Raw genomic sequence first — 25,545 nt, 5'->3', positions numbered from 1 at the left:
ACTGGTAATTTATTTAACTAAGCCAGATTTGAACAATTTTTTAGTCCATCCATTTTCATATTTCTAGGGTGAATTTTAATATTACAAGTATGACTAATAATATTGACTGATATAACAGCTAAGAGCAACTATTTTACTGTTATTTTACTATTATTGTCTTCTTTTTATTCAATAAACATACTATACATCTTTTAGAGCTTAAATTTGTTCGTCATCCCCACAAATGCGCTTACATTTAAACAATCAACAATATGTAATTCCAAAAATAACCATTAATCTAGCAATTTAGCTTACTATCAGTTCTAAATTATTCTTTACTTCTATAATTGAGGCGAAATACCTGCAAAGGGCAACCGCCCTCCGAGCCAGTTTGTGCTCCAAACAATAAACCAAAACATCCCCATCAGCTAAAACGGGCAAACTTTATGAAACTGTACCATTTTACATGCTCAAACCTTTTCGGCCCAAGGGCTCAAACCTCCCAAAGAATGTGCTGTGAATACTTAAGCCATAGCTTGCAGACTTAACATTTTCACACACACACACATATATATATTCACAAATACGTGTATATATACATACTCCCATCTTGACAAGACGCTTGGTACACATTTTGCATATTTAAAGTGGAAAGTTGCCACAAACAATGGGACTGGGACTGAGACTGAGGCTGGGACCAACCCCCAGAAAAAGCACTTAATTCAATAATAAATTGCCACAGCAGCCGGGGGGAAGCAAAACTACAAAAGAAAACTCAGAGCGCAGATGAAGAATTGAAGTCAGGCCCCTTAGACATTTTGGACAAGCCCGCGAAATCATGGGCTCGAAATTTGGCACAATGTTTCGAAACTTACCGAGCATTCAGTCAGCTACCCAGTTAGCCACCCAGTGAGATACCCAGCCAGCCAGATAACCAAGTTACAAACGCACAACGGGGTGCGGCATGCAGCGTTGCGGTAGGTGGGGAAGTGAGGGGAGCGGAGCCCAGTCCAGCCCTGTCGTGCCTCACTGACAACAACTTTTATCAAATTGCGTATAAGGGGGTTTGTCGGTAGGTAAGCGTAAAATTCATAATCATGAATGCTTCACTTAAAGCTAAGCGCAGCCACAGTCACCCCAGAGAGACCCACAAAAAAGATATTTATATATAGTACAATATATAATAGCTGCCAAACATACTTACATACATACATACATATACAAGTATGTATGTATGTGTGTACATTAAAAACGAAAGTCAAAGAAGATGCCATTTGAAGAGGCGATTAGAATTGGTGGCAGGGAAACTAAACTGAAATGTGGCGCGGGGCAGAGCCCAGAGTACATTATGTACTAAGTGTGTTTGTGTGTATGTATATGTGTGCAAGCGGCCATTGTTATGCGAAGTGAAAACCACCCTAGAGTGTGCCATACGCACACAGTCACACGAACACACACACACACTCATACATTAACAGACAGATAGAACGACGCACGGAGGTTTTTTCTCAAATCGATGAATGAAGCGCAGGCCAAAACGTTTGTGCGTGCGTATGCGTGCGTGTGTGTGCGTGTGTATGTGTGTGTAGGTAGCCCTGTAGGTAGGCCTTTGGCAGCAAGGACCTTTTGCGTGTGCGCTCAATGAAATCTCTTTAAATTGTGCGCTGCCTCGATAGGAGAGCTCAGTTCGAGTTTAGATCTTGAAAGGCACGCAACTCCAGAAAACGTTCCTCTGTGTTCAATCAAATAAGTTGAAGAAAATTCAATATTTCGCATTAAATATAAAATTCGTGTACGTGAGACAATATGTCGACAATTAATTTGCATCCACCACAAACCTATTCGCGGCTCTTCCGTCCCTGGGATACACATCGCAATACGCCAGCGCCCGTAAGTTGTGCCAGCGAAAATGCCAGCAGACCCGTGAAACGTGAACCTACAACCTCATCTATGGCGACGACGATAGGAGTGGGTATGACGACTGGAACAACGACAATCAAAACGGAACGGCCAGCCAGCAGCTATGGCAGCAACCATCATGGCCCTGACAGTGATCGTGAATGCGCCTCCTCATCGTCCTCCTCCTCCTCCTCCTCGTCGAGCAGCATCAGCAGTAAGAGTAGCAGCTATGAGGATGGCTTGAATAATAGCAGCTATACAAGAACTTCGACCCCCCTGCTGGACGTCACACAAACGCCCCAGCTGCCTGAATCGCCTGTCTTTGCCACCACCTCCTCGGCCTTGCCTCCGCAACAGATGTCCCCACATCAGCAGGTGTCGCCCTACATGTCCGGTGCATCAGATCTTTACTATGCTGCCGCTGCGGCTGCAGCCGCCGCCAGTTCTCCAAACGCTGCTGCTGCTGCTGCGGCTGCATTTGGCATGGATCCCTTCACCTTGGGTCTGATGGAGCAGGAGTATGCACGTGTCATGGCCGAGGACGCGCAGCTGAAAGCGCTAAATGCACGCAAGCAGCGACCAAAGAAATTCAAATGCCCGCACTGTGATGTCGCCTTCTCCAATAATGGCCAACTCAAGGGCCACATACGCATCCATACCGGTAAGTGTTGGGCAAACAGTCACCACAAATTCTTTGACATTCCATACTTATTTGAATTATTTTTCTTTGGTTACATCAGGCGAGCGCCCTTTCAAGTGCGACGTGGACACCTGCGGCAAAACCTTCACACGCAATGAGGAGCTGACACGTCATAAGCGCATACACACTGGACTGCGTCCGTATCCTTGCAACGCCTGCGGCAAAAAGTTCGGACGTCGCGATCATCTCAAGAAACATATGAAGACGCACATGCCGCAGGAACGCCAGCTGGGACCGGCAATCTTTGTGCCCATGTATCCGTATCTGTATGGCTATTAAAAACTGGTCGTCCGGTTTTTGAAGCTCAGCTCCAGCGATCTGTGAAGCGCTTGCACGCTTTAAAACCGCTACCATCCGAAGTGTACCAACCAACCATACCATTCAACAAAATGCCGGCCAATCATCTTTATCAGCAAATTTAATCAACTTAAACGTCAAGATCCATGTCTACCTCAGCAACGAATCGAATGTACCTGGCCCACACTGGCGCAATGTACTTAACTATAGATACCTCGTTCCTTGGACCGACGACCGAGGACCGAGGCCCTTGGACGATATATGCAAATATTGAGCTATTTATTTTTTAATGAATATTTACACTACTATCCCTCGACGTGATCTGTCCCTCTGGCCCTCCAGACAAACAGACAGACAGGCAGGCAGACAGACAGACAGTACCAAACAACTTGTAAATATTGTGAAGGTAGAAGTGTTGAGGAAAGAAAAACCCACACATGTGTAAATAATGTCCTTAAGTGATCCTTTTTCTCATATGCTAAGCGACTACGAGATTTAAGAGATATACACTGAAACACACTCACATACAATATTACAATCTAAGAATATTTTTAACATTTTTATGTGCTGAATACACGGTTACTAGCAATACATGAGTTATATTTAGATACTAAGAGTATATAGAACAAATATTGAGAGTTGCACTATACAATATATGTTTACAAAATCAACAAATATATAAGCATGAAAAAAGTACTCAAAAACGGTTTTAATTTCCCATCGTCTGACTTTTTGAAAGTTGAAATGAAACTCAAGAAAATAGCTAATAATGGTTAAGTCTGTGGTAGTGCAGCGTTTGTTTAACTATACACACCTATAGTATATATGTAGCTCGTCCCACACACTTTCTCCGATCGGCACCTTTCAACCACAAAATGTAGAAATCAAAGGCCATTTTGCATGCCTGCTAATGACTGTTGATTCGCCTTAAAGCATGCATTTGGCAAAAATTTGCACATCATGCCGGCAAAATCAAAGACCACAGAGGCTAGCAGTGTGCATTCATTCGAATATTTGCAAGGTCAGTCGGCAACAGCCGGTAGGACACATCAAAGGGTTAAAAGACACAAGTCATGGCTGAAATTTTTCTTTTTGAGAAATTTTCATTCACAAATTGCCAGCAAAAGGAATCACATTAAATTAGGAATACGGGCACGCCCTCTCTAACTAATGTATATAAATGCTGTAAAACCTATTTAATCGGAGAACTAGAACAAATCCATTTTCACCAAAAATTGACTAAAGAGAACTCATAAAACGATCGTTGCATTTTCTCACACTCCGATCTAGTGCAATTGTCCACGTCCCCTTGCCATTACTCACTTGACAGTTTGCGTCATTCATGAGGACAATGGGGTCTGGGCCACCTGAGCAACTGAGTGCGAAGATAGACACAGACACAAAGTCTGCTCTGGCCTGGTCTGGTTTAACAAAAATTGTTGCATTTGTTATGCGACCTGGTCAATGTCAATATCAATGGATTGTGAATGTGACTTCTACGTGCGGACAAAGACTGCAATTTTCGTAACACCGTAGCACACAATTTCTGGTAGGCAGCTACCTTTTCAACCTTTTTTTTTCAAATACCAGACAATGGCAATTCAGCCGCTTGATAGGGGCGTGCAGGTATCATTTTTACCTGGTCAGTTGGTGAGAAGATTTCCCAGAGTGGCAGACAGCGCGTCGTCGACTTCGACATCTCTGCAGGCACAAGTGGCACAATGATCTAACTAATAATGTGTCCTATTGATTCCAATAATTTTGTTTGCACCAGACACAGCGGCTGCACTTTGAGCACTTGGTCACGACTCTTGCCAGCTTACCACCTCAAATAGGCATTTTTCACAACGAAATGCTCTGCATCAGTATTTGCCAGACGGTCTGTCGTCTTCTCTGGATGGAAATTCTCCTTAGACCACATTGTTGCCTAATTGCTGCCATTAATTAAAGTGGAGAGTTGGCCTGATCGGGAGAGCGTTTGATAGATAGGTCGAGTGTGAGAAAGCCATTCTCGTCTTGAATTATTTCTGTCACGTTCAATGTGTCACAAGAATTCGAAGACGAATGGCAGCAGAAGCATATACAAATATTTATGATAAAAGCGTCTTGATAGACTACTCATACCAACAACGTTCAAAGTATTTAAGCCGCTGATGGAATCAATACTTTTGAAGTAACCTGTAGATATTACATTAATTTTCCAAATCAATGTACTTTATACTATAGGTTTGATTTGAAGATTTGCTTATCATTTTCATTCCAACATTTACGTTAAGTGCGAAATCAGTATCATCAGTAAATGATTTGATTTGATACATTAATTTGCTTATTGGAAGAGTTAAAAAATAATGTTTGAATAATTTCTTAAGACAAAAGCAGCGTTTGCAGACAATCTATACGTTTGTATATAGTACACAAATTTAAAGCCAAACTTGTTCCAATTAGAATTTTTTGAGCTGTTTAAAAAAATATTATATCTTGCTTCGATCAAGTAAAAGTAAAAGTTGTTTACTATTCCTATGGCAACCATGTGTCTGATCCATCTGAAATCAACTAATTTTCGAAAATATGCCAGCTTAGTACAGGAATTAACTGTGACTTCAATCCAAAGCAAAATATATGTGCCATTAATGACAGCTTTAAAGGAATAGCTGGAAATCTCCCTTCACATACTTTATGCTAGTGAAATATACAATAGTTCTTTCAAATATATAATATTATATCTTTTTTCCATTTAGATGTTATCGAATTTAAATAAAAAATTTAAACAATATTGAATAATACCATTTCTTTGAACATAGTACTGGACGGAGAACGCGACATTAGTATTTAACTCGTTCGAAGTATATTAATAAATTAATATAACGTAATTTCTATGCCTGAATTTACACAGGTTTGTGTAAAGTATTTAACAGCCAGAAGAAAGCACATCCGATCCTATAAAGTAGTATAACAGTATACTTATATGACGACACAAATCGAGCTACCCATTGTCATTGCCCAAACTTTATTTTATTTAGTTTTCAATTTCCCCCGTTGCCCCCTGCAGAATTGCATCAATACTGTTCACTATTCCAAAACGATATAAAACTAAACGTTGCAAAAGGAATTAATATATAATACTATGAAGTGTTATTTCATATCTGAAATGATTCAAGTGTATAATGATACATATTAAATTAAATTTTAAAAAATATATAAGCAATCTCATATGCTATAGTAATAGCCCGATCTTGAAATATTTGTGTTTATGAATCATTTTATCAACCAATATATATAGTAGATGTTTAGGAAATACCCCTTTATTCTGATTGTAAAGTGTCTTCTTATTAATGTGTAAATTGATAGAGTATATAAATGAAAAAGAATGATTGGTTAAAGCTAATTTTGCAAACATACTTGATGAAAATATTTTGATTGGCAAATTCTTTTCACCTTTAATTATTTATGTTCAAAGCATTGAAGAAGAGCTTTTATTTGTAAACATAGTGCAATAGACACATCTTGAGAATATTGAAATAATAACAACAATATGTATATGTACATAAATCAGAGATTTGTCTTTATTATACATATATGAAATGCCCAGTTATATTTGCTTGTTGCTTAATACTTTTTTAGATATTCACAGAAAAAAATAGCCCGATGCTGCAAAGTTTTCAGAGTCCAAAATAAAGGATACATATTTTATTGAAGTAACTTGGAATTTAAATCTACGGCTTTTTTAATTATTTCATATGAAGCGAGTTTAGTGCGAATGTATTTCATGATTATTGTTGTGTATATTAAAAACCATTTAGAATAAATCACAAATAGGGGTTTCAATCCTATTCCTATTCAATCCAGTGCACACCGTGCACTCTCGTAAATAGTGCATGAGAAAATAATGAATTTCAGAAGAATTAGAATAGAAAACTAAATATAATTGCCCAGACAAACACGTAACATCAGAACCTTTCATTGTTATGTAGTTTGAGAAAACCCTAATCAAGGCAAGTCAAGTCATATGGTACTACGAACAAGAAAGTAGTTTGGCTATCAATAACCCACTGACGTCTGCGAACAATTGCCACCTAGGAGGCACTCGCCTATCTGCCATTCATGACCACAAAGAGGCCAAACAAAAGTCGTCGGGTGGTCCGAAGATTTCGCAACGAAATAATCGCCATCTAGTAGAACAACCAGAGCGGAGACCAGGACGACTGGGACGACTTTCCTGCCCGGCCACACAGCACGTCTCGGAAAGAAATTGAAATGTCTCTTTGTGCGACTAATGGAGAAATATACGGACAATAATTTCGCAATGCCACAATAGCAGAGCAACGCTTGTATGGCAATTGAATGAGCAGTGCAAAAAAAGAAAAGAGCAGTTCTTCAAATAAAAAATGGAGTCGCAATGGGTAAACCGTAACAAACTGCTTAACTGCGTTAACTAGCCTGCTACCTTTCACAGCGCCAGTTCGGCCAAGCAAAGTGCGTCAGTTTTCAACCCCTCGTCTTTGCAAGCAACCCTCATCCCTTATGCTACACACACATACGCGTGTAAATATAGAGCGAGAGGCACAACAGGGTAGTAGCCCGCTGACGTTCTATACAAAGTGTCAGAGGATCCATTTAATTGGGAAATTTATTGGCCAGCAGCGCAGCGATTCATGGGCAGACAAACTGTCTGGCGCTGACCCTGGCCCTCGCCTCGGCCTCTTGTTGTTGGCTTTCTTCGAGGATTCACATGTTTGCGGTCACTAGAAATGCTTTCCTCACAAAAGGCGAACGAGACTATAAAAAACTGAAGCTACAGACAAATTCGAGTAAACAGAACGGACTTATAAATGTAAACTGCCATAATTCCACGTATATACATGCTCCTAAAGATGAATCTATGTAAGTATGTCGCATAAAACGAGCCTCAACGTGTGTGGCAGGCTGTGTGCTGGTATTTCGGAATTTGGTATTTCTATTGATAATTCTGCTCTTCGATTAACGGCTATGAGACTTTCCCGTTCATTATATTTGTACAGCCCAGCGACATTGCTTAACATTTCCAACTGCCGGTAAGCGTTTCCTTTTTTCTACCTTCTTCCTTTTTCACATGCTTTCACATACATACTTCTGGCGATTTGTGATTTCCAGAACTCTTACCTAATCCCAGGCGGAAAAGTGGGTATGTCCCGACACACGCTAAACGATGCGTTTATCTGCATAAACACTCTTAATAAGTCGATTGTCTGCGCTCTAATCTCGCTGGGACCATCGGTTCTGCAGTGCTTCCAGTTTTCCTCCTAATGAGCGTGTCTTTCCATTATCTTGCAATGCAAATGTATGGACATTCTATGCCTAATCCTAACGCCATGTTTACCAGCAAGGACTTGCACAACCATGCGCAATGCAGTGCCAACCAATACATATGCACAACATCGGCATACAGATAGAGACCCCGAAACGTGCCACACGTTCTAGACTCATATGGTCCGAGCACACAATCACACACATGGCAGCGCGACATGGTGACGGCTTAAGTTGTTTGGCCAAATAAGTCGTTATCCAGCCAGATAGTACCAAAATTGAATATATAGTACAGCTATCAGTATGATCAGACAGCAAATAATTTGCACACAAATTTTGTCGCATTTCAAATCATTTGAGCGACATTAATTATTTTAAAACCAAATGCTTAGATATGGCAAGGAAAGTATTAATAGGTCAGGAATACATAAAAAATATAAAAATATACATATAAAATATATTTCATATTTTATATATTTTATATGCTACATTTATTATTTAATGTTCCCACTAATTTCAGCGACAAACAAAAGAACATATCTGTTGGGATATAAATATTTAAGAAGGAAACGAAACATTTTATCAAAGTAACTTAGAAATAAATATTTTATCAAGTTTTCATGTGGTCCAGATTTGATAAGGAACTAAAAAAAATACATATTATATATATTAACAAGTACTAATTTTAAAAAACTGCTAAATACAATATATTTTGGTTTGTCGTCATCTGGGTGTACAAATACATTAAAAAGGTTTGCAACTCTCAACATGATTTTGGTAAATAAATGCTATGCGGTATTAGGTTTTACTAAATTATTTTTTAAGATTGAACAACATATTTGACGGGCAGATATTCTTATTAAAAGGGACCAGTTCCAAGGACCAGCTATTGGGTCATCGTTTAAATGATGTATAGCAAATAAAATATTGCTATTAAAGGCTATCTCTACAATCTCCCGATTTGCCTTTTCTTTCTCATTTTACATAAAAGTTAGCTTTCTTTATTATTTTCAATTATGAATTAAACAGATTTTTTTTTGGTAATAGCATTGATATTTTGATTTGGGTCAATTTATAATTGTAATCAATATGAATTCTGTCTATACATTGAATCATAGCCAAAAATTAATATTTTTTAAAACTGTATGACATCTCTTCAGGCCTTAAGACCGCCCTGCGATACCCTCAATTAAAAACACGTTCATCATTATTAGGCAATTTCATTTAAATCAACCCAGGCTGCAACCAAAACAGTAACAGCGGCCAGCTGGACTCGACCCAAATGTAAACAGTAGGAGGTGCCGGAAGTGCCAGGCTATGCCACAAGGACAAAAACAAACAGACAGGCATATACACATATACTCGTTGTACACCTTTGTGGCTGTGCACAGTTTCCCATCAACATGAGCCAACAAACTAATCAAAACTAATGATGACATAATTGTGTCGATCGTCGCAAAGGAAGCAGTCCTGTGGCCCATTTTGTCCGTGTAACAATGTGCCCATAGCAAATAAATAGGAAGTTGCTGCCGCAGTGCAAGGACAAAGCCACACGAATCGTCCTGCACCAAGGAAACAGCCATCAGTCAGACAATCACACAATCGTACAAAGACAACAACAACAAGTTTGTACTGCATGGCCAACAAGTTAAAAAAAAGAAAATAATTGATTTGTTTGCAAAATCCGATGATGACACTTGGATTTTTTGCCCACGGTGTGGTCCTCTGCTCCTGCAATTAGCTGGAACCTAGACGAGGTGAGCATTATTATTACGTTAAGGAAATTGCTTGGCTGTCTGTTGTGACATTTTTAAAAGGAGAATTTCTTAAGTAATTCATCACAACACTGACGCTGTTGCTTTCTTTTTTACGAGCCTAGAGATTTGTAATTGAGTTTTTGATTTTACTTTTTTCGCCTCATGGCACGGATGTCACCCGCGGCGTAGCGTGTGCTACTGTCGACTTCCCTGGGGGTGGACTGCCTTTAGAATTTCAGATAATTGAGGGCAGTAAGTTTTAAGAAAACCCAAGAAAGGACCAGTCTTCTTCTCAAAACAATTTCGTTATACGAATTCGAATAAAGCACCATTACACCGCCCACACAACTATGAAGTCGAAGCAATTAATGCTCCTTCTTCCGAAGATCATGGAAATACAAGTAAAAAAGCTAAAATCGGGTGTCCCGACTTTGAAATACTCTGTACATATGTTAACAATAATTATAGAAATTAAAACAAGAGAGAACGCTACAGTCGAGCAAGCCCTGTACCCAGGTAAACTTCCGTCACTGAGTTATATGCGCCCATAGCAGCAGCAAAAAGAGGAAGAAGAAGAGCGAATTTGTTGCTGCAGTTTGGGGGGGTTGTACTGGCGAGAATTTGTTTCGCTAATAACTTTCGCTAATAACTTGAACAACAGTAGACAATTACATATAAATTATGTATGCAAAGTTTGGTTTAGGTAGCAATTGGACGCTATTGGCGAAATTCTGTAGCGGGGAAGGGGGAAAATTCCAAAAAATAAAATAAACTCGTCCTTTCTCGGACCAAGGAGAATCTGGATGCCAACTTTGGTTATTCTAGCTCTTATAGTTTCTGAGATCCTTGTATTCATCCAGACGGACGGACACTTCTAGATCGATTTCTCTCGACATATATAATTTATGATAGATTTTACCTCTTTTGGTATTTGAACTCACGTAAAGGGTTTATAATTGCACACAAATCGCTATTTTCTCTAACTCCCGTAATTCTTGGAATTTCGAACGCAAATTTTGCAAATACCTTAAGTTAGTCATTATGTATCCGTATAGCCATAAATATATTTGCTGCTGCAGCGCTGTTGCTGTTTGGTTGCATAGGCATACACACACTCACACAGCCGCACTTGCTTTGTATAAGTGCAACTTTATACACCCTTTACGTGAGTTCGAATACCGAGAGAGGTAAAATAGATCCAATTTTTTTTTTCATTTTCTTAATTTTGTTTATTTTCTATAATTATTGTAAACATATGTACAGAGTCGGGACACCCGAATTTAGCTTTATTACTTATTTTCTTTAGTTTTAATCTTTTCAAATGCCGAGCATTCCTTAACACCCTTTAAAGACAGGAAATCACTTTATTATTACCGCATTTATTATTTATACCATATCCCGACATTTTAAGTAAGAAATTGTATACATCTTTTCCACTTCTGCCGACTTATTTTGCTATTTCAGTTATGGAAAGCTTTAACTCATATTAAGCTTCGAATTATGCTTTCTCTTCAACCGATACCGTTTTTTTTACCCACATTAAAGAAAATAGATCACTTGGCCAGTAAAAACAAGATAGAACGCTACAATCGAGCAAGCCCGACAGTAAATAGTAAATAAATAGCCTGTACTCTCCACAAAAAAGAAAAATTAAAAAAAAAAATGCATGCAGGCAGCGCATGAGCAGCGATTTTACTTATGGCTTTAACTTTCTTCAGAATTGACCAATCATGATGAAGTTTAGCACACGGACACATTAGTACTAACTGGATGTACCTACCAAAATTGATTTCAAAATTCCGCGAATTACGGAAGTTCTAAGAAAAAACACGAATGCGGGGGAGTGGAGGGGTGCATCAGAAAAAAAACACAAACTCGTCCTTTCTCGGACTTAGGAGAACCTGGATACCAAGTTTGATTATTCTAGCTCTTATACTTTCTGAGATCCTTGCGTTCATACAGACGGACGGACGGACGGATAGACGGACATGGCTATATCGACTCGTCTTCTCATCCTGATCAAGAATATATATACTTTGTGGGGTCTGCCACGCCTCCTTCTGTGTGTTACATACATGCGCACAAAACTAGTATAGCCTTTCACCCTTTGGGTACAGGCCAAAAAATAAAATAAACTCGTCCTTTCTCGGACATAGGAGAATCTGGGTACCAACTTTGGTTATTCTAGCTTTTATAGTTTCTGAGATCCTTGCGTTCATCCAGACGGACGGACAGACGGACGGACGGACGGACATGTCTAGATCGATTTCTCTCGTCATGCTGATCAAGAATATATATACTTTATGGGGTCGGAGATGCTTCCTTCTGTATGTTACATACTTTGCACAAACCTAATATACCCTTTTTACCCTACGGGTACAGGCTATAAAAAACCCTTTTCGATTGACTAGAAAAGAAAATACTAAAAACCATATAACGGTGTATTGGCTGATGTAGGTGTGCTAACCTGATGACGCGCAGTGTACATACATGTATCAAAAATATGTGTGTATATATTACTTATATAATATGTCTATTTTGTCTAGTATACATTTTTTACGACGAATAGCTGATTTACAAAGTTACACTTCGTTTCCATTTTTATTCTCGCCCTCGAATGGAAAAACACCCGGACAATTAATTTCAAGGCATTGAAGTGAGACAAGCGTTCTTTGTTTGTATGTATTTGTATTTAACAATGACTCTGTACATACATAGCTGTAAAGTAGCTATATACGCGATATGTATATCATAGGTAGTATATCAAAATAGAGTATAAAGTTTATTCGAGTACATGTTTGAGTTGAGTGCGCAATTGATTTATAGGAAATTTGTTCTTTCGGCTGTCTTTTGTGCGCTAAAATACATATCAGACTTTCTTCAACTGAATGTATACAAAATAATACCTTCTTATAAATACTATTAAAGTTTTCGAAAACTAAACTATTACAAAATCCATAGTTTTAAGTATATATGCTGTATGTTTTCATCGTTTATGAGTAAAATGCAATGCCCAGTAGGCAGCGTTGGCAATCAAAAGGCATCTATAAGTAAGGCACGAGCCGCTGAGATTTCATCACTTACTCGAGCCTGTGTTCATTTGAGGTTATATTAGTGCTACTCCCCCACTTGCGCCTTCTTGTATACAAGTATCTAGTACAGCATTATAACGGGATGATTCTTGTCCACAGTTGGGGGCTCTCTGCGATTGCGATCACGATGCTCGCGACGTTTTGCATATAACAGTATGGTAATATTAATCAGCACCACGATTGTGGAAATGACTACTAAATAGAAACTGTAGCCAAGGTAGGCCAAGCCCGTACTATACCAGTTCTGTTTGTGATGCTCGGCGATCAGCACATTGTGTATGAGATACTGATAGAATTGCACCAGCCATGCCACAAAGGCCACCACTTGTGCCCCAGCTGCTGATATATTGGCAGTCAAAAGTAGTACCATGGTGCCGCCCTTCTTGGCTGCCGATGCAGACTTTAACACAGCAGCTATGGCAGCAACAGCGCAGGCGAGAAGTCCAAAGCCTGTGCCAAGTGTAGATAGTAGCCACAACCAGAAGCTGGAGTCTCCGTTCTCCGTTCGTATGAATGTATAGACTGTAAAATAAAGTAGTTGCTTTAGGAACACATTAAACATTTTAAAACGAGAAACTCACCATTGACGGGATAGGTGCGTACACCGAAGCCAAGATTCAAATGCTGACTTCCATAGAAGAGACCGAAATTCACATCGCCTTTGGCTTCCGTGGAATTGACGCGTCGCGGAGTGGCCCGAATCCAGTGGTTGGTTGTCATGCTAACCAATAACAAGCCAATGGCCAGGCAACTGCCAAAAAATGTCAAAAAGACCAGTGCTCTCGTGCGTATGCTCATTTTGACAAATCTACAAAAGAATATGAGTATTCGAATTTGTTTAAACGAATGACTTCGGGCACAAACTGGGTAAAACGAAAGCGCGGAAAATGTTACTGCGGCATATGCAATTTTAAAAATAATTTCTAGCACAATATTATTTGTGATTCTATAAGTTGTTACATATTGTGTGTGTGGTGTTTGGAGGACGACAAAACTGCGAGTATGTATTTAAATCAAAGGCCCACGATGATCACGCAAGCACTGTTACCAAAAATGTACGCACAAATTCCCCCCCTTAATGTGCACACGTTTGTTGTTGTTGTTATTGATTTATTATAGGCGAGCCGTTTGTGTGTGATGCACTAGCATGAATATATGGATGTACATACATATTTAGATTAATTACTACGCACTTTGTAAAATTGGGATCCAGGAAGAAACGTCAACGCTGTTGTTTTGTTGTTGCTGCCGTCGCAGTTTCACCGCCCGCCTCGTTTTTATTGCAGTTTTCACTTTTCACTCAAGATGTGCTAAAACCCTGCAACATGTAAATTTTTCTCAAAAAACTTTCCCTATGCTATAAATTTTCTGAAGATTGCAATATCTTCTCGTTTTCCCCGTTCTTTTGTTTGTTTATCTGTTAAAATTTTGTTTTTTTGTTATTACAGCTTTTTTTACGTTAGAGATGGGCAAACTTATGCATAACAAGTTGGCAGCACCAATTGGTATTTTCTCGGTTGCTGTTCGGTATTTTTAGTTTTGCCGTTTTGGGCATACTAAGTTATTGTCAATAATAGCGCGTAGATTTTGTGGCTGTGTGTGTGTGTATGTCCAAAAGAGACCGCGAAATAACTAAAGAATTTATGTAAATATGAGCAGCCGCAAACATAGGACAGACGAAAATATTGAAAACTTGTGTCCAACTACCAGGTAATTAGAATTGCACACAGGCCCAAATTTTGTTGAGACTCATTTAGAAAAACGTTGCCGGGCGAGAATTGGCGCGATTTGTGCTGTGACGTCACAGTATTTTCATGCATTTAAAATGCACTAGGAAGAAAAACCAGGTCAACATCACTAATGTTGACTAATGTTGATTAATGTTGACTAAGGAAATTGAAAGGTGCTTGACCTGTTGCTGAACCAGCAAGTGGGCACCGCCTCAGCGCTTTATTAATTAATGTTCCGTCGCTTTACTCTCTATTACAGAAAACGCTGTAGTAGTAGAAACAGCGCCGTCATTGGCACTGTTGGAACCTCCGCTTCAAAGACGTCACGGTACGAGCACCCCTCCTCGCCCTCAGCGCTTACATTCGAGGCGCTCGAAGAGCTGGGCATCGGCATGTTGGACTCTGAGGAAAGCAGCTCATCGGCTTTGTCGGCCATTGCCTTGGCGGTCAGTGCCACCAGCGACGAGAATTCTAATGAGTTGACCCCTCACGTCAACGCCACACGAATGTCGCATCAGCAACAACGCCTCAGTCTCAATACAACAGCAGACACAACGTTGGACAGTAGTGTAAACACCAATAACAACACCGTCGTCGAAGTATTCAGCGAGGATGCGCAGCAGCGCCTTCTGCGGCAATCGGCTGAGAAGCTACACGCTCTTTCACAGGCCAAACGTGTTGCCCTGGGCTCCGAGTGCAGCAGCAATTCCAATTCGCCAACAAAGCGCACCCGCAATCCACTGGCAACCGTCACGTGCAATAACCAGAGCGAGCCGGTGGCAACAGCTTTTGCGCCCTCTCCATCAATACAGCATCAACAACAACAGCAGCCGCCATTAAGTTTGCAGCCCTCCACCTCCAAACAGGCTCTTCAGCGTCAGCAGAGTCGCCAGCAAACACAGAAGCCGCAATCGCAGCCGCAGACCTCGCGTATGGAACCATCGGACAATTTCTTTATCTATCGCACAACCGCCATGAGCGCGCACCTTAACAGCGGCGTCAACTATTTCGACAAGCTCTCGGACGAGATAGTACTGAACATTTTCAAATGGCTGCCCAAGAAAACGCTGCTACGCCTTGCGACTGTCTGTAGACGATTCTACTGCTTGGCTCGCGACGAAACACTCTGGACTCGTATGGATTTGGGCTTGCGCACATTATGTCCACATGCTCTCGAGCAGGTTGTGCGCCGCGGTGTTGTCGTTCTGCGACTAGCTCAAGCGGATGTAAGTGCCCCAATAAACGACAGGTTTAATTAGATTCCGAACTGATGCAACTTTGGCTAATTCTTTATATCATCAATTGTTTCAGATTCAGGAGCCTGCCTTCACCTGCCCTCCCTCGCCTCCCTCGTTCAACACTCGCTTACAGTATTTGGATTTGAGCTTGGCTTCCATTTCTCTCAACTCATTACACATATTACTCGCGCACTGTCGTCAACTTAAGAAGCTCAGCTTGGAACACGCTGAGCTCAACGATGAAATTTGCTTTGAGATTGCCCAGAACAAATCGCTTGAAGCGCTTAATTTGTCCATGTCCACTGGCCTTAATGCCAAGAGTGTGGGGATGCTTATGGAGTCCCTTACCAACTTAAGCAGTTTGAATATATCGTGGACGAATTTAAGTGCCGATGCGATCACTGCCTTGGTCGTGCATATAACGCCCAATGTGATACGCCTTAATGTGGCTGGATGTCGGCGTGTCCTCTTCGATAATCGTGAGTAATAGCTGCAATTTAAAGAAAACAATTCGAGCTAAACCACATTTATGTTGTCTTCTCTCGCAGATGTCGTGATATTGCAAAAGCGTTGCCCTCAACTGCTGGAATTGGATCTATCCGATTGCAATAGTCTGACTCCTTGTGCGCTAAAAGCCATCATGAAATTCAAAATGCTCGAGTATTTATCCGTTTCACGGTGTTACCTCATACCGGTTAACAACTTCATGTAAGTCAAGTGAAAGAAATATCCTGAAATACGCGCTCTTTTGGTTAACAACTATTAATCTACAAATCATTATATAGATCTAAATTTGTTAATTCCTTTGCGTTTTTCTGAGAACTTCTTTTAAAATCCTATAAAGGAGATTATGTAGTGTGTAAAATAATCTGAGTTTCATCTTAAATCAATATGGACCTCTTACATTTAAAACTAAAGGAGAATTCATGAGAATTTGAATAACAAGAAGCAATCCTTCTCCACTTGCAGCGAACTAAATGCAATGCCATCTCTCACGTATCTGGATATATTTGGTGTGCTTACCGAATCGGCCATGGAGGTGCTGGAGAAGCAAATGCCCAAAATGGGGATCAATAAGTTCATACACAGCTCAGTGGCTCGCCCAACAGTAGGCACACGTCGCACCTCTATTTGGGGCCTACGCACCCGGGACTAATCAGCCACATGATTTTAATTTATCTACAAAGGACTCAACGATTCAATTTTTTACACATATGCTTTCATTATTCATTTTGTTGCGTTTTTTTTCGCTTAGCGCAATTTCGTAATTTTACTTTTAATATTATGACAATAATAATATGTCACTATGTTTTGGAGTTTCCTTATTCATCAACAACCTCACTGAGCGGTGCGGCCGGTTTCTCCCATTTCCACTCATCCCAATTGACGCAATCCTTCAGACTATCCATAAAGCCCGTCTCGGAAGGACAACGCCAGCGGCTGGCCGGCTCGTTTAACTTCTCGCACTTCCAGTAGGATGTGGCATCCCAATTATCGCGAAAGATGCCAATGTCCACTTCCTCTTGGGTACGACAGCCTGGCTGCCCGTCGCCATTGTAAGCACTGGTCAAGGCGCCGAGTGCTACCACAAACGAAATGCAGATCACCACTTGAGGTTTCATTTTGTCAGAACTAATATCGAGCTGTTGTACCAATGCCGATATTTATAGTCATTGTTGGTGCATTGATAAGTCAGCCATGAGCAGCCCTTACCTGAATATGCTTTTAACGACTGCCTGTAATTGTTCAGCTAAGCAAACATGGCCTACAATGTCATTATTATTTAGTTATTGCTGCCTGAAGTACACTTTCGCCATCACATTGCAAATCACATATTTGTAGTAGAAAATAGACAAGAACGTTAAAAAATGAGCAACGCCAATGACGATGAACCCCATTTGACGCCCCAAATACAGGAGCACTACGAGAATGAAGTGGAAGTCCTGCGATTACTTGTGGATCTGGAGTTACGCTATCGTGATTACTATAAGTTATATCTCTGCGAGATTGAGACCCAAAAAATACTCATTGAGCGGGTGTGGGTGTTAACCCAACGGTATTTGCTAGTCATCAGTTCGGGAACCGGCTGCCGCTTCCCAGAGGTCTACACCCTATCCGCCGAGGAGGTCATTATCAATGAGTACGAGGAAAAACTGCAAGTGCTGCGTGCGTCTAAGTAAGAAGATATAAGAATAGCAACTCATGTTGCAAGAGCTAGCAATGTTCCAACTAATATTGTTATTTGTGCCTCAAACAGCAATTGCTTGAAGCACTCCATCTTGGAGCTAAGCACGCACTGCAAGGAGTTTTACGCAGCTTATAAAAAACTGGATAAGAAGATGGAAACTCCATTTATATTGGGCGATAAGCACCATCGTTCCATTCAGCACCACAAGATAATGGTTGTCGATATCTTCAACTATTTCTACGCCAGTATTTTAAAAATGAAAGCGTTTATGCATCAGTTGGACCCCATTAGCCTCGAATCAATCGAAGATTATCGCACATTACTGAAACCTTGCGAGGAGTTTGAGGAGTATTTGATGAAACGTTTCCAATACTGCAAATGCCTGCATCCGAGGCCCACTTGTCCCATTGAAAAACTAAAGTGTCTGCACCAAAGGATCACTAACTTGACATTTGTCAGCCGGGTGTAGTTTTCTGCCGATACGAAATTTTAATAATTCATGACAACCAAAAAAATTCGTTCTACATTATTAATAATGACCAATATATGTTGCTTAACGGTAATAAAATTTTATATTTCTCGCACATTTTCAATAAAAAACCAAAACTCTTTTGGAATCTTTAAAAATGCTATACTTTAATATAAGGCATTTATCCTAATCCTACTCGTATAAAACAATTGGTTCTTGTTTTAACCTTAACTATTAATTACCTTTTTAAACATATGGACCTCTTTAGTTAAAACGCATGCTTTTGGAATGAAAATACTGCAATTCTTTTTCCTATACAGTTACTCCAGTTCCACCGTTCCAGCACTAATGCCTACAGCGTTGTTAATTGAGCGCGTATTGAAACCAAATGAAAACTAAAAATTTGGTATTTTTATATGTACAGTGCTGGCGGCAGATGTAACGAAATAAATGCGGTCACACTAAATATCGTGCCCGTGTCTGAACTGCGGTGCTTTGTACGTAATATTCAGAATTTGCAACGTTGTAATTGACATAAAACTTAGACAATTATTAAGTTGAAAAATACGCACGATTAGTGGAGCGTCTTCCGCTGCATAATAAAATGGACGAACTGCTACCTGGTCCACCCGGAGTCGATATGGATACGAATGAAAAAAACGAGGAATCTATGGCGGCGAATCGCAAAAGCAGCAAATCACGCTCACGCCGACGCTCGACTTCACCAACAGCGCGACGGCGACGTTCGCCCTCTCGCTCACCATCACCTGTAACGCTACCATCCCGGCGACGTTCGCCCTCGCGTTCACCTTCACCACCACCGCGCCGGGGACGCTACGATTCTACCGAGTATGGACGCTATGGACCACGCAGGCGCTACGATCGGGATAGGAGACGCTCACCGGATCGCCGACGGTCTCCCCCACGACGTGGTCGACGGGATGGACGCTTTGGACGCTCTCGATCGCGAACTAACTCCCCGCCTAGACGTGGCAGACGATCCGGGAGTCCTGGTGGACGCTGGTCACCCAAAAAGAAGCCGTCTTCGCCGCCCCTGCCGCCGCCATCCGGACAACAGATGCAAGGAGGGCCACCACAGTTGGCGCATCCAGGTCAACAACCATACGGAGTAATGCCGCCTCAAATGTACAGCCAGGGTCCGTATGGAGCACCACCGGGCGTGTATGGACACCAATATGGTATACCACCGCCAAATGCATTTCAAGCCCAGGGTCCACCAGCAGCATATGGCATGCCAGGACCGCCGCCAACGCAAGCTGATTTCAGTGCGGGCTATGGGCCTCCACCGCAGGGAGCCTGGGGCGTAAATGGTAAGTCGTTATTGGCAAGTTCGGGAATCCAGGTTTTACAATGACATCCATGTTTGATACGCAGAATACGGACAGCAGGTCTGGATACCGCAGCCATTGCCAAGTGTTCCACAAGCGACGCCGGAGACTCTTGCGCAACCACAACAGTCGCTTGTGCAGCCCACGCAGCAGCAGCCACAACAACAACAGCAAATGTTGCCTGTTCAGGAGTCATCTGTACCGGAGGAGTTGCCGTCGGCAACGCGTGAGAGTGGAGGTTTGCCGCCACAGGACGGTAAGTGTGGAAATGAATATCGCTTTGGTACTACAAAAAATTCACATGCAAACCTCTCACATTATGTTTTATTATTGTTGTCATGATTACGCCCCTAACAAACAAAAGCCAAACAATATGTAAACTGTAAATTAAACGCGAAAAAGAACATAATATACATAAACCAAAATACAAATTGTAGACACTCAGAATCTAGCTATAAAACGCGCATTTATGCGTATGCATAATGCGTATTCGGCGTTTTTCGTTGTTTGAAACTCACTTCTCGTCTTGGGAGCGGCACATTCACAACACACGCATGCACTCAACTCCGAGGACCACAACAAGAAAACGTGTGCGGTCCGCTGAGCCGACGTCCGCACCCGACCGTGGCTGGTGTTTGCCATTGTGTAACTAGCCGTGAAATGCACTCGAGAATGCATTTTGTAAATGAAATTTGAACTTTCTATTGAACTGACGGAAATGTATGCTAATTTGTTTCTCTCTCTTTACCCACTCTATATATCGGTCGATTGGCAGCCGTTGCCCAGGAGGCAGAGAACCAAAAGGACGAGCTTAAGAAGCAACGCGCCAACTACGTGACGAAAGTAACTCTGCTCAAAAAGGAGATGAAAGTGTTGAAAGAGCAACGTGAAGATTTGGCCGCTGTAGATGAACCGCCGTCGCCCACAACGCAGGATTTCATAGCGCAGAACGATTATTTGCAGGTATTCCATACAATAGATGAATTAAATAGTTATTCATTTATTTTTCATTGTCAATGTTTTGTGCCCAAATATCGTAAAAAACACAAATTGAATCCATCGGTCGTATTTAAGGTCTATAGCAAATATTTTGCGGTAAATAGGCTATTAATGTAGCATCGAATATGTTTTTAAACTTCAAACATAAATAGTGAAACCCATTCTGCAAGTGTAACTCATAATTTAACACTTAGTACAACTTTATAACTATAATAAAATGTAACATTTGGTAAAACCCAATTTAATAGGGCTGCACAGAATTGCAAAATATAGCTTTAATATTATTTCAGGGGCAGATAAAAAAGAAATTGGACACTATAGAGAATGTTATTGACATGTTAAACGGCCTCATTGGCGACGAGGATCCCGATGATGAAACCGAAGATGCACCAGAACCGTCAGCAATACGCATCAAGACACAGGCTAGCCTGGAACAGGTGACTAAAGCGGCACCTCAATCGGAAAATTCGGCATCCAGTGATAGTTCGGACGACAGTTCGGAATCGAGTGATTCAACCAGCTCCTCATCGGACTCTTCATCTGAGGGTGACGAGGAGAATGGCGATGGTAGCCCCACAAATCGCCTTAAGCATCGCGCAATCAAATCAATGAAAGCGAAACAGCGCAATGTTGAAGCTTCAACGAAAGCTGCTCAGCCAGCCCCACAAAATTACAATTTGGTGTTTTTCGATCCCGAACAGCACTGGTGTTCCAGCTGTGGTGTGTTCCCGAAGACAGCTCGCGACTATCTCAAGCACTTACATGCCGAGGAGCATATGAACCGCGACACTATAGAAACGCCTTGGCACATCGATATCGACCACGATCCGTTTCCAAGTTTTGAGAATGCCCCCACAAAACGGGTGCCAGTGCGGGGTATGCAATTCCTGGTGCCTGCCTCAGCATGGTACTGTAAATTGTGCAGGGTCTGGATTGGTGACTTACATTGTGCATCGGCTCATCTAAAGTCGAAAACTCATTCCAACCGTTATGACGTAAGTGCAATGGTTATAGGAAAACTTTTAACAGATTATTTATCTGTAAATTTCAACTGCATTTCTCAGACATTTCTTAAAAAGAGTCCTAACTACGAGACCGAATGGCTGGCCGAACGGGAGCGAGCGTTGCAGCAGAAAGAGAGCGAGGATGCCAAGCAAAAGAAATCCAAAAAGGATGAAGAAAAGGCCGTCAAGAAGCGCAAAAAGAAGAGGTACGTTTTTTAAATATTCTACGATTTAAGTTTATTATCTCTTACAATCAGTTGTAGCAGCAATATTCCATAAAAAAAATTCAGTGCTACCAATTGGATATCAGTAGAAAATGAAGACATTGTTATGAGGCAGAAAACGCAGTACTAGCTGATCGTTTGAATAGAAATGTGGATGTACAGCCCTATTTTTTTGAAAATTTTTGTAATTCTAATTATATACGAGAATATATGCAAACGTTGTTATAATATTCTTTTATCCTTCGTGTAGAAAAATGTTGCAAGCCATAAAAGAAACTTTTTCATGGTGCTAGTTTTTACCAAGATTTGTTAATTTTGAAGTTTCTAAGCTAAGCTTCTACTTCAACTGTGTTTCCTAAATATATGGAATATCCGTATTTTGTTTTCTTTAAATCACTTCTATCTGCTTTATCTGTCAACGTTGACTAACCTAGGTTGCAGGTTTTAGTAAAGCTAATAATTAACTTTATAGCTATAGTGCTTAAAAAATTATTGAACAGGCAATTTGATAAATTATATCAAATGTTCATAAGTAGAGGGTATTTAGATATGTAAAAAATTAGAGGTGATTTGATAATCTCTATTATTTACAGCACCGAGAAGAAGAAAAAGAAACGGAAGCACGGAAAGAAACAGAAGAAAGCGGCAAATGCTGCGGCCAATGACACATCGTCCTCATCGGACGGCTCCTCGTCGGATGATGAACAGCCACAACCAAAGAAATTACCCGACGAAGAAGCTGTTTTGCAACTATTAGAGAAGCAAGCCAATGCATCCATACTTGTTGCGATGCGCAAGCAGGAAACGCCAGTGACCAAGGAGGAGCCAGTGATCCAGTATCCTGTCGCACCACCACCGCCGCCTATCATTAAAGATTCACTCAGTACCCACACACGACTGAGTAAGTGGACACCAGCTGGTGGAGTGGAGCCCGCAATCAGAGCTGCAGCCGATTTGGAGGAACAGAAGAAACGCGACGAAGCAATGATGCAACAATGGAACACTGTTCAGCCAGTCATCAGCGAGAGTGAGAAGAAACTTTTGGAGCAACTAAAGGGCAAGCTAAAGAGCAAAGGACGCGATACGGACGACACGACCAATTTGGCGCCTAGGGATACTACAGGACCACCACAGTCGCATAATGAAGAGAAGTCGCGACGCGTTGAAAGAGGTAGGCGATCGCGTAGTCCAGTGGCCAAGCGACGTAACTCCCGTTCCAGACGCAGCAGTTCAAGAGGAGGCCGCGACGACTATGATAGTCGGCGGAGGAAGCGTTCCCGGAGCAGGGATCGCAGTCGTGGGCGCCGACGGTACTCACGTTCTCCACTGCGAAACAGAGAGAGACGCAGCCGTTCCCGTGATGCTCGTCGACGTCGCAGCCGTTCCCGCAGTCGTTCGCGCTCCGGCAGCCGGGAACATGGTGCCGTCAGTCGCGTTGAACGCCCCGTCGTAAAACATTCCGAGTTCAGGCCTCGTACTGTGCCCGAACGCAAAGGGCCGGATTCCAAGCGAGACAAAAAAGAGTCTGCGTCAAAGTCTAAAAGCTCCAAGAATTCGAGTAGCAGCGCATCTGCGGCGGCAGCAGCGGGTGGCAAGAAGTTGCCTTTTATTGGTAAGATGCCAGTATTCAAGAAACAGCCCTCAACGCAAACTGGAACCGGTATCTATGGCGAGATGGGCCTTCCTTACACCAACGGAACTGAGATGATGGCTCAACCTCCTCCTCCACCTCCCCCAGATGCACCAGGACAGCCTGCTACCTCTGGTGCTGTGCGTCCGCCTGCACCAACAGTGGTTCAAATCCAAATGGCTATGATGGAAGATGCATATGGCAATGCGCCTCCATTCCATCCCGATGCAGGCATGATGATGGACTATGATGAACTGATGCCAGATCCGGTGCAGTTTGCCAATCTCATGACTGCTTGTCCACCACCCCCACCACCGGGCAACAGCGCCGAGGGACCCGCTATTGGCAATGGCAAACCTTCTTTAGAAGATGGCGAGATTGATGGGAATGAAGAGGATGACGTTCTGCCGCCGGGCATTGATGAATCCGAATCTGATCTGTCCACTCAGCCTTTAGATGTGGCCTCACAACCTCGAGATGGCGAACTTCCCAAAGACTTCGCTGAAGCACTTGACATTATCTTTCCCTCTGAGCGACCTGCTGATGAAGCGGCTGAGAGCCCCGCACCGGCTGAGCCACCATCAACAATCACAACCATTGTAGAAGATGAGGCGGTAATGGACGAGCACAGTCTGCAGGATTTGGCCAAGCAGGGTATACATCTGGTAACAATCGAAGAGACCACTCAGACCTCCTTGCCGCCCACAAATGTGCAACCTATTGAGAAATCTAGCAAGTCGTTGAATTCACCTATGCAGATGGACGGTGACTCCCAAAACGATGTGTATAACAAAAATAGTGCAGTACACCAATTGCAGCCGCTTTCCAATGGAAATGGCGGTGATGTGAAAGAGCCAGCGGAAGCCGCGGCAACTATTCCCATTAGCTTGAAGCATGTGGAAGCAGTTGATATACCTATGCCAGGATCACCGCCACCGCCACTTTTGTCAGATGCGAAAGAAGACGCGCCTGAGTCAAATCCAACGAAACCTGTTAGCGAACTGGTTGATGTGGCGAATATACCGCAACCGCCGGTATCGCCCACTGGCAGCGAAAAGATGCGGCGTCAGGCGGAGCTGGACGAATTGGCAATGCTGGGCATCGATAGCAGCGACATGGCTGCACAATGTATGTAAAGGAGAGCCACCTCCAAACCACACACACACACACACACGCACATCCATATACAAGCACATTCACACGCATATTCACGCACCGACACGGCCACACTCAACCTCATTTAAATGTTACTTTCCATCCATCTTTCATATATTTTTATCATTTCTAATCTATGCTTTATGTATTCTTAGATGCGTTATAAGATTTCATTTGACTTTTCCCAAGAAACTCGGCTGCCGGTGGATGCGTCCACACATACAAAAACATACAAAAATTGGCTTCTACAGCAGCAAGAACAACTGCATCTGTGGCAGCAATCTCAACCTGATCGTCATAGCTATATGATATTTTTGTAGTGTCGGGACACATATGGACAGTGTGTTTATATAACAATTGTTTTAAATTAATGCACATATATCTGTGTAATGTATGTATAATCCAGATTCAAATCGAAATCACATGCCGCAGACCGACAACTGGAACTTATTCCCAGATCTAAATGCAAAAAGGCATTAAAAAAGTAATGAATATATATCACACAAGTTACTGTAAAAAATATTCTATTAAACATCATAATTACAATTCATG

At 41.8% G+C, this 25,545-nt stretch overlaps 6 protein-coding genes across 8 annotated transcripts; 4 read left to right on the top strand and 2 right to left on the bottom strand.

The window, feature by feature from the left end:
- The first annotated feature begins 1,785 nt into the window (after positions 1–1,785).
- Positions 1,786–2,857, top strand: LOC115620358 (zinc finger protein 2). The gene is made up of 2 exons (XM_030513562.1): positions 1,786–2,539; positions 2,619–2,857. Exons 1-2 carry the CDS (start codon positions 1,786–1,788, stop codon positions 2,855–2,857), a joined length of 993 nt encoding a protein of 330 aa, XP_030369422.1.
- A 9,729-nt stretch (positions 2,858–12,586) lies between these two features.
- On the bottom strand, positions 12,587–13,909 carry LOC115620357. Its single transcript, XM_030513560.1, has 3 exons — positions 13,902–13,909; positions 13,589–13,815; positions 12,587–13,529 (listed from the first exon to the last, which is right to left on the bottom strand). Exons 1-3 carry the CDS (start codon positions 13,907–13,909, stop codon positions 13,069–13,071), a joined length of 696 nt encoding a protein of 231 aa, XP_030369420.1. The 3' UTR covers positions 12,587–13,068.
- A 615-nt stretch (positions 13,910–14,524) lies between these two features.
- Positions 14,525–17,282, top strand: LOC115621174 (S-phase kinase-associated protein 2). Its single transcript, XM_030514738.1, has 5 exons — positions 14,525–14,717; positions 14,997–15,963; positions 16,049–16,454; positions 16,524–16,683; positions 16,945–17,282. The coding sequence occupies exons 1-5, from the start codon at positions 14,659–14,661 to the stop codon at positions 17,129–17,131; spliced, it is 1,779 nt and encodes a 592-aa protein (XP_030370598.1). The 5' UTR covers positions 14,525–14,658; the 3' UTR covers positions 17,132–17,282.
- LOC115621176 lies at positions 17,173–17,612 on the bottom strand. The gene has a single exon (XM_030514740.1). The coding sequence runs from the start codon at positions 17,595–17,597 to the stop codon at positions 17,298–17,300; it is 300 nt and encodes a 99-aa protein (XP_030370600.1). The 5' UTR covers positions 17,598–17,612; the 3' UTR covers positions 17,173–17,297.
- Positions 17,613–17,811: 199 nt separating this feature from the next.
- On the top strand, positions 17,812–18,790 carry LOC115621175. Its single transcript, XM_030514739.1, has 2 exons — positions 17,812–18,151; positions 18,233–18,790. The coding sequence occupies exons 1-2, from the start codon at positions 17,844–17,846 to the stop codon at positions 18,630–18,632; spliced, it is 708 nt and encodes a 235-aa protein (XP_030370599.1). The 5' UTR covers positions 17,812–17,843; the 3' UTR covers positions 18,633–18,790.
- A 337-nt stretch (positions 18,791–19,127) lies between these two features.
- LOC115621878 (zinc finger matrin-type protein CG9776) lies at positions 19,128–25,539 on the top strand. Of its 3 annotated transcripts, XM_030515705.1 has the most exons (7): positions 19,128–19,963; positions 20,028–20,237; positions 20,757–20,944; positions 21,271–21,975; positions 22,045–22,190; positions 22,802–24,966; positions 25,149–25,539. In XM_030515705.1, the coding sequence occupies exons 1-7, from the start codon at positions 19,237–19,239 to the stop codon at positions 25,157–25,159; spliced, it is 4,152 nt and encodes a 1,383-aa protein (XP_030371565.1). In that variant the 5' UTR covers positions 19,128–19,236; the 3' UTR covers positions 25,160–25,539. The 3 variants fall into 3 exon arrangements, with proteins under 3 accessions (XP_030371565.1, XP_030371566.1, XP_030371567.1); XM_030515706.1 differs by lacking the exons at positions 19,128–19,963; positions 20,028–20,237 and adding an exon at positions 20,477–20,662; XM_030515707.1 differs by lacking the exons at positions 19,128–19,963; positions 20,028–20,237; positions 20,757–20,944; positions 21,271–21,975; positions 22,045–22,190 and adding an exon at positions 22,707–22,747.
- Positions 25,540–25,545: the final 6 nt, after the last annotated feature.

Source organism: Scaptodrosophila lebanonensis, unplaced genomic scaffold, assembly GCF_003285725.1.
Source record: "Scaptodrosophila lebanonensis strain 11010-0011.00,11010-0021.00 unplaced genomic scaffold, SlebRS2 tig00000024-arrow-pilon, whole genome shotgun sequence".
In the NCBI taxonomy this organism is placed as follows: domain Eukaryota; kingdom Metazoa; phylum Arthropoda; class Insecta; order Diptera; family Drosophilidae; genus Scaptodrosophila; species Scaptodrosophila lebanonensis.
The sequence above is the reverse complement of the archived record's forward strand: the minus strand, read 5'-3'. Positions and strand labels throughout refer to the sequence as shown.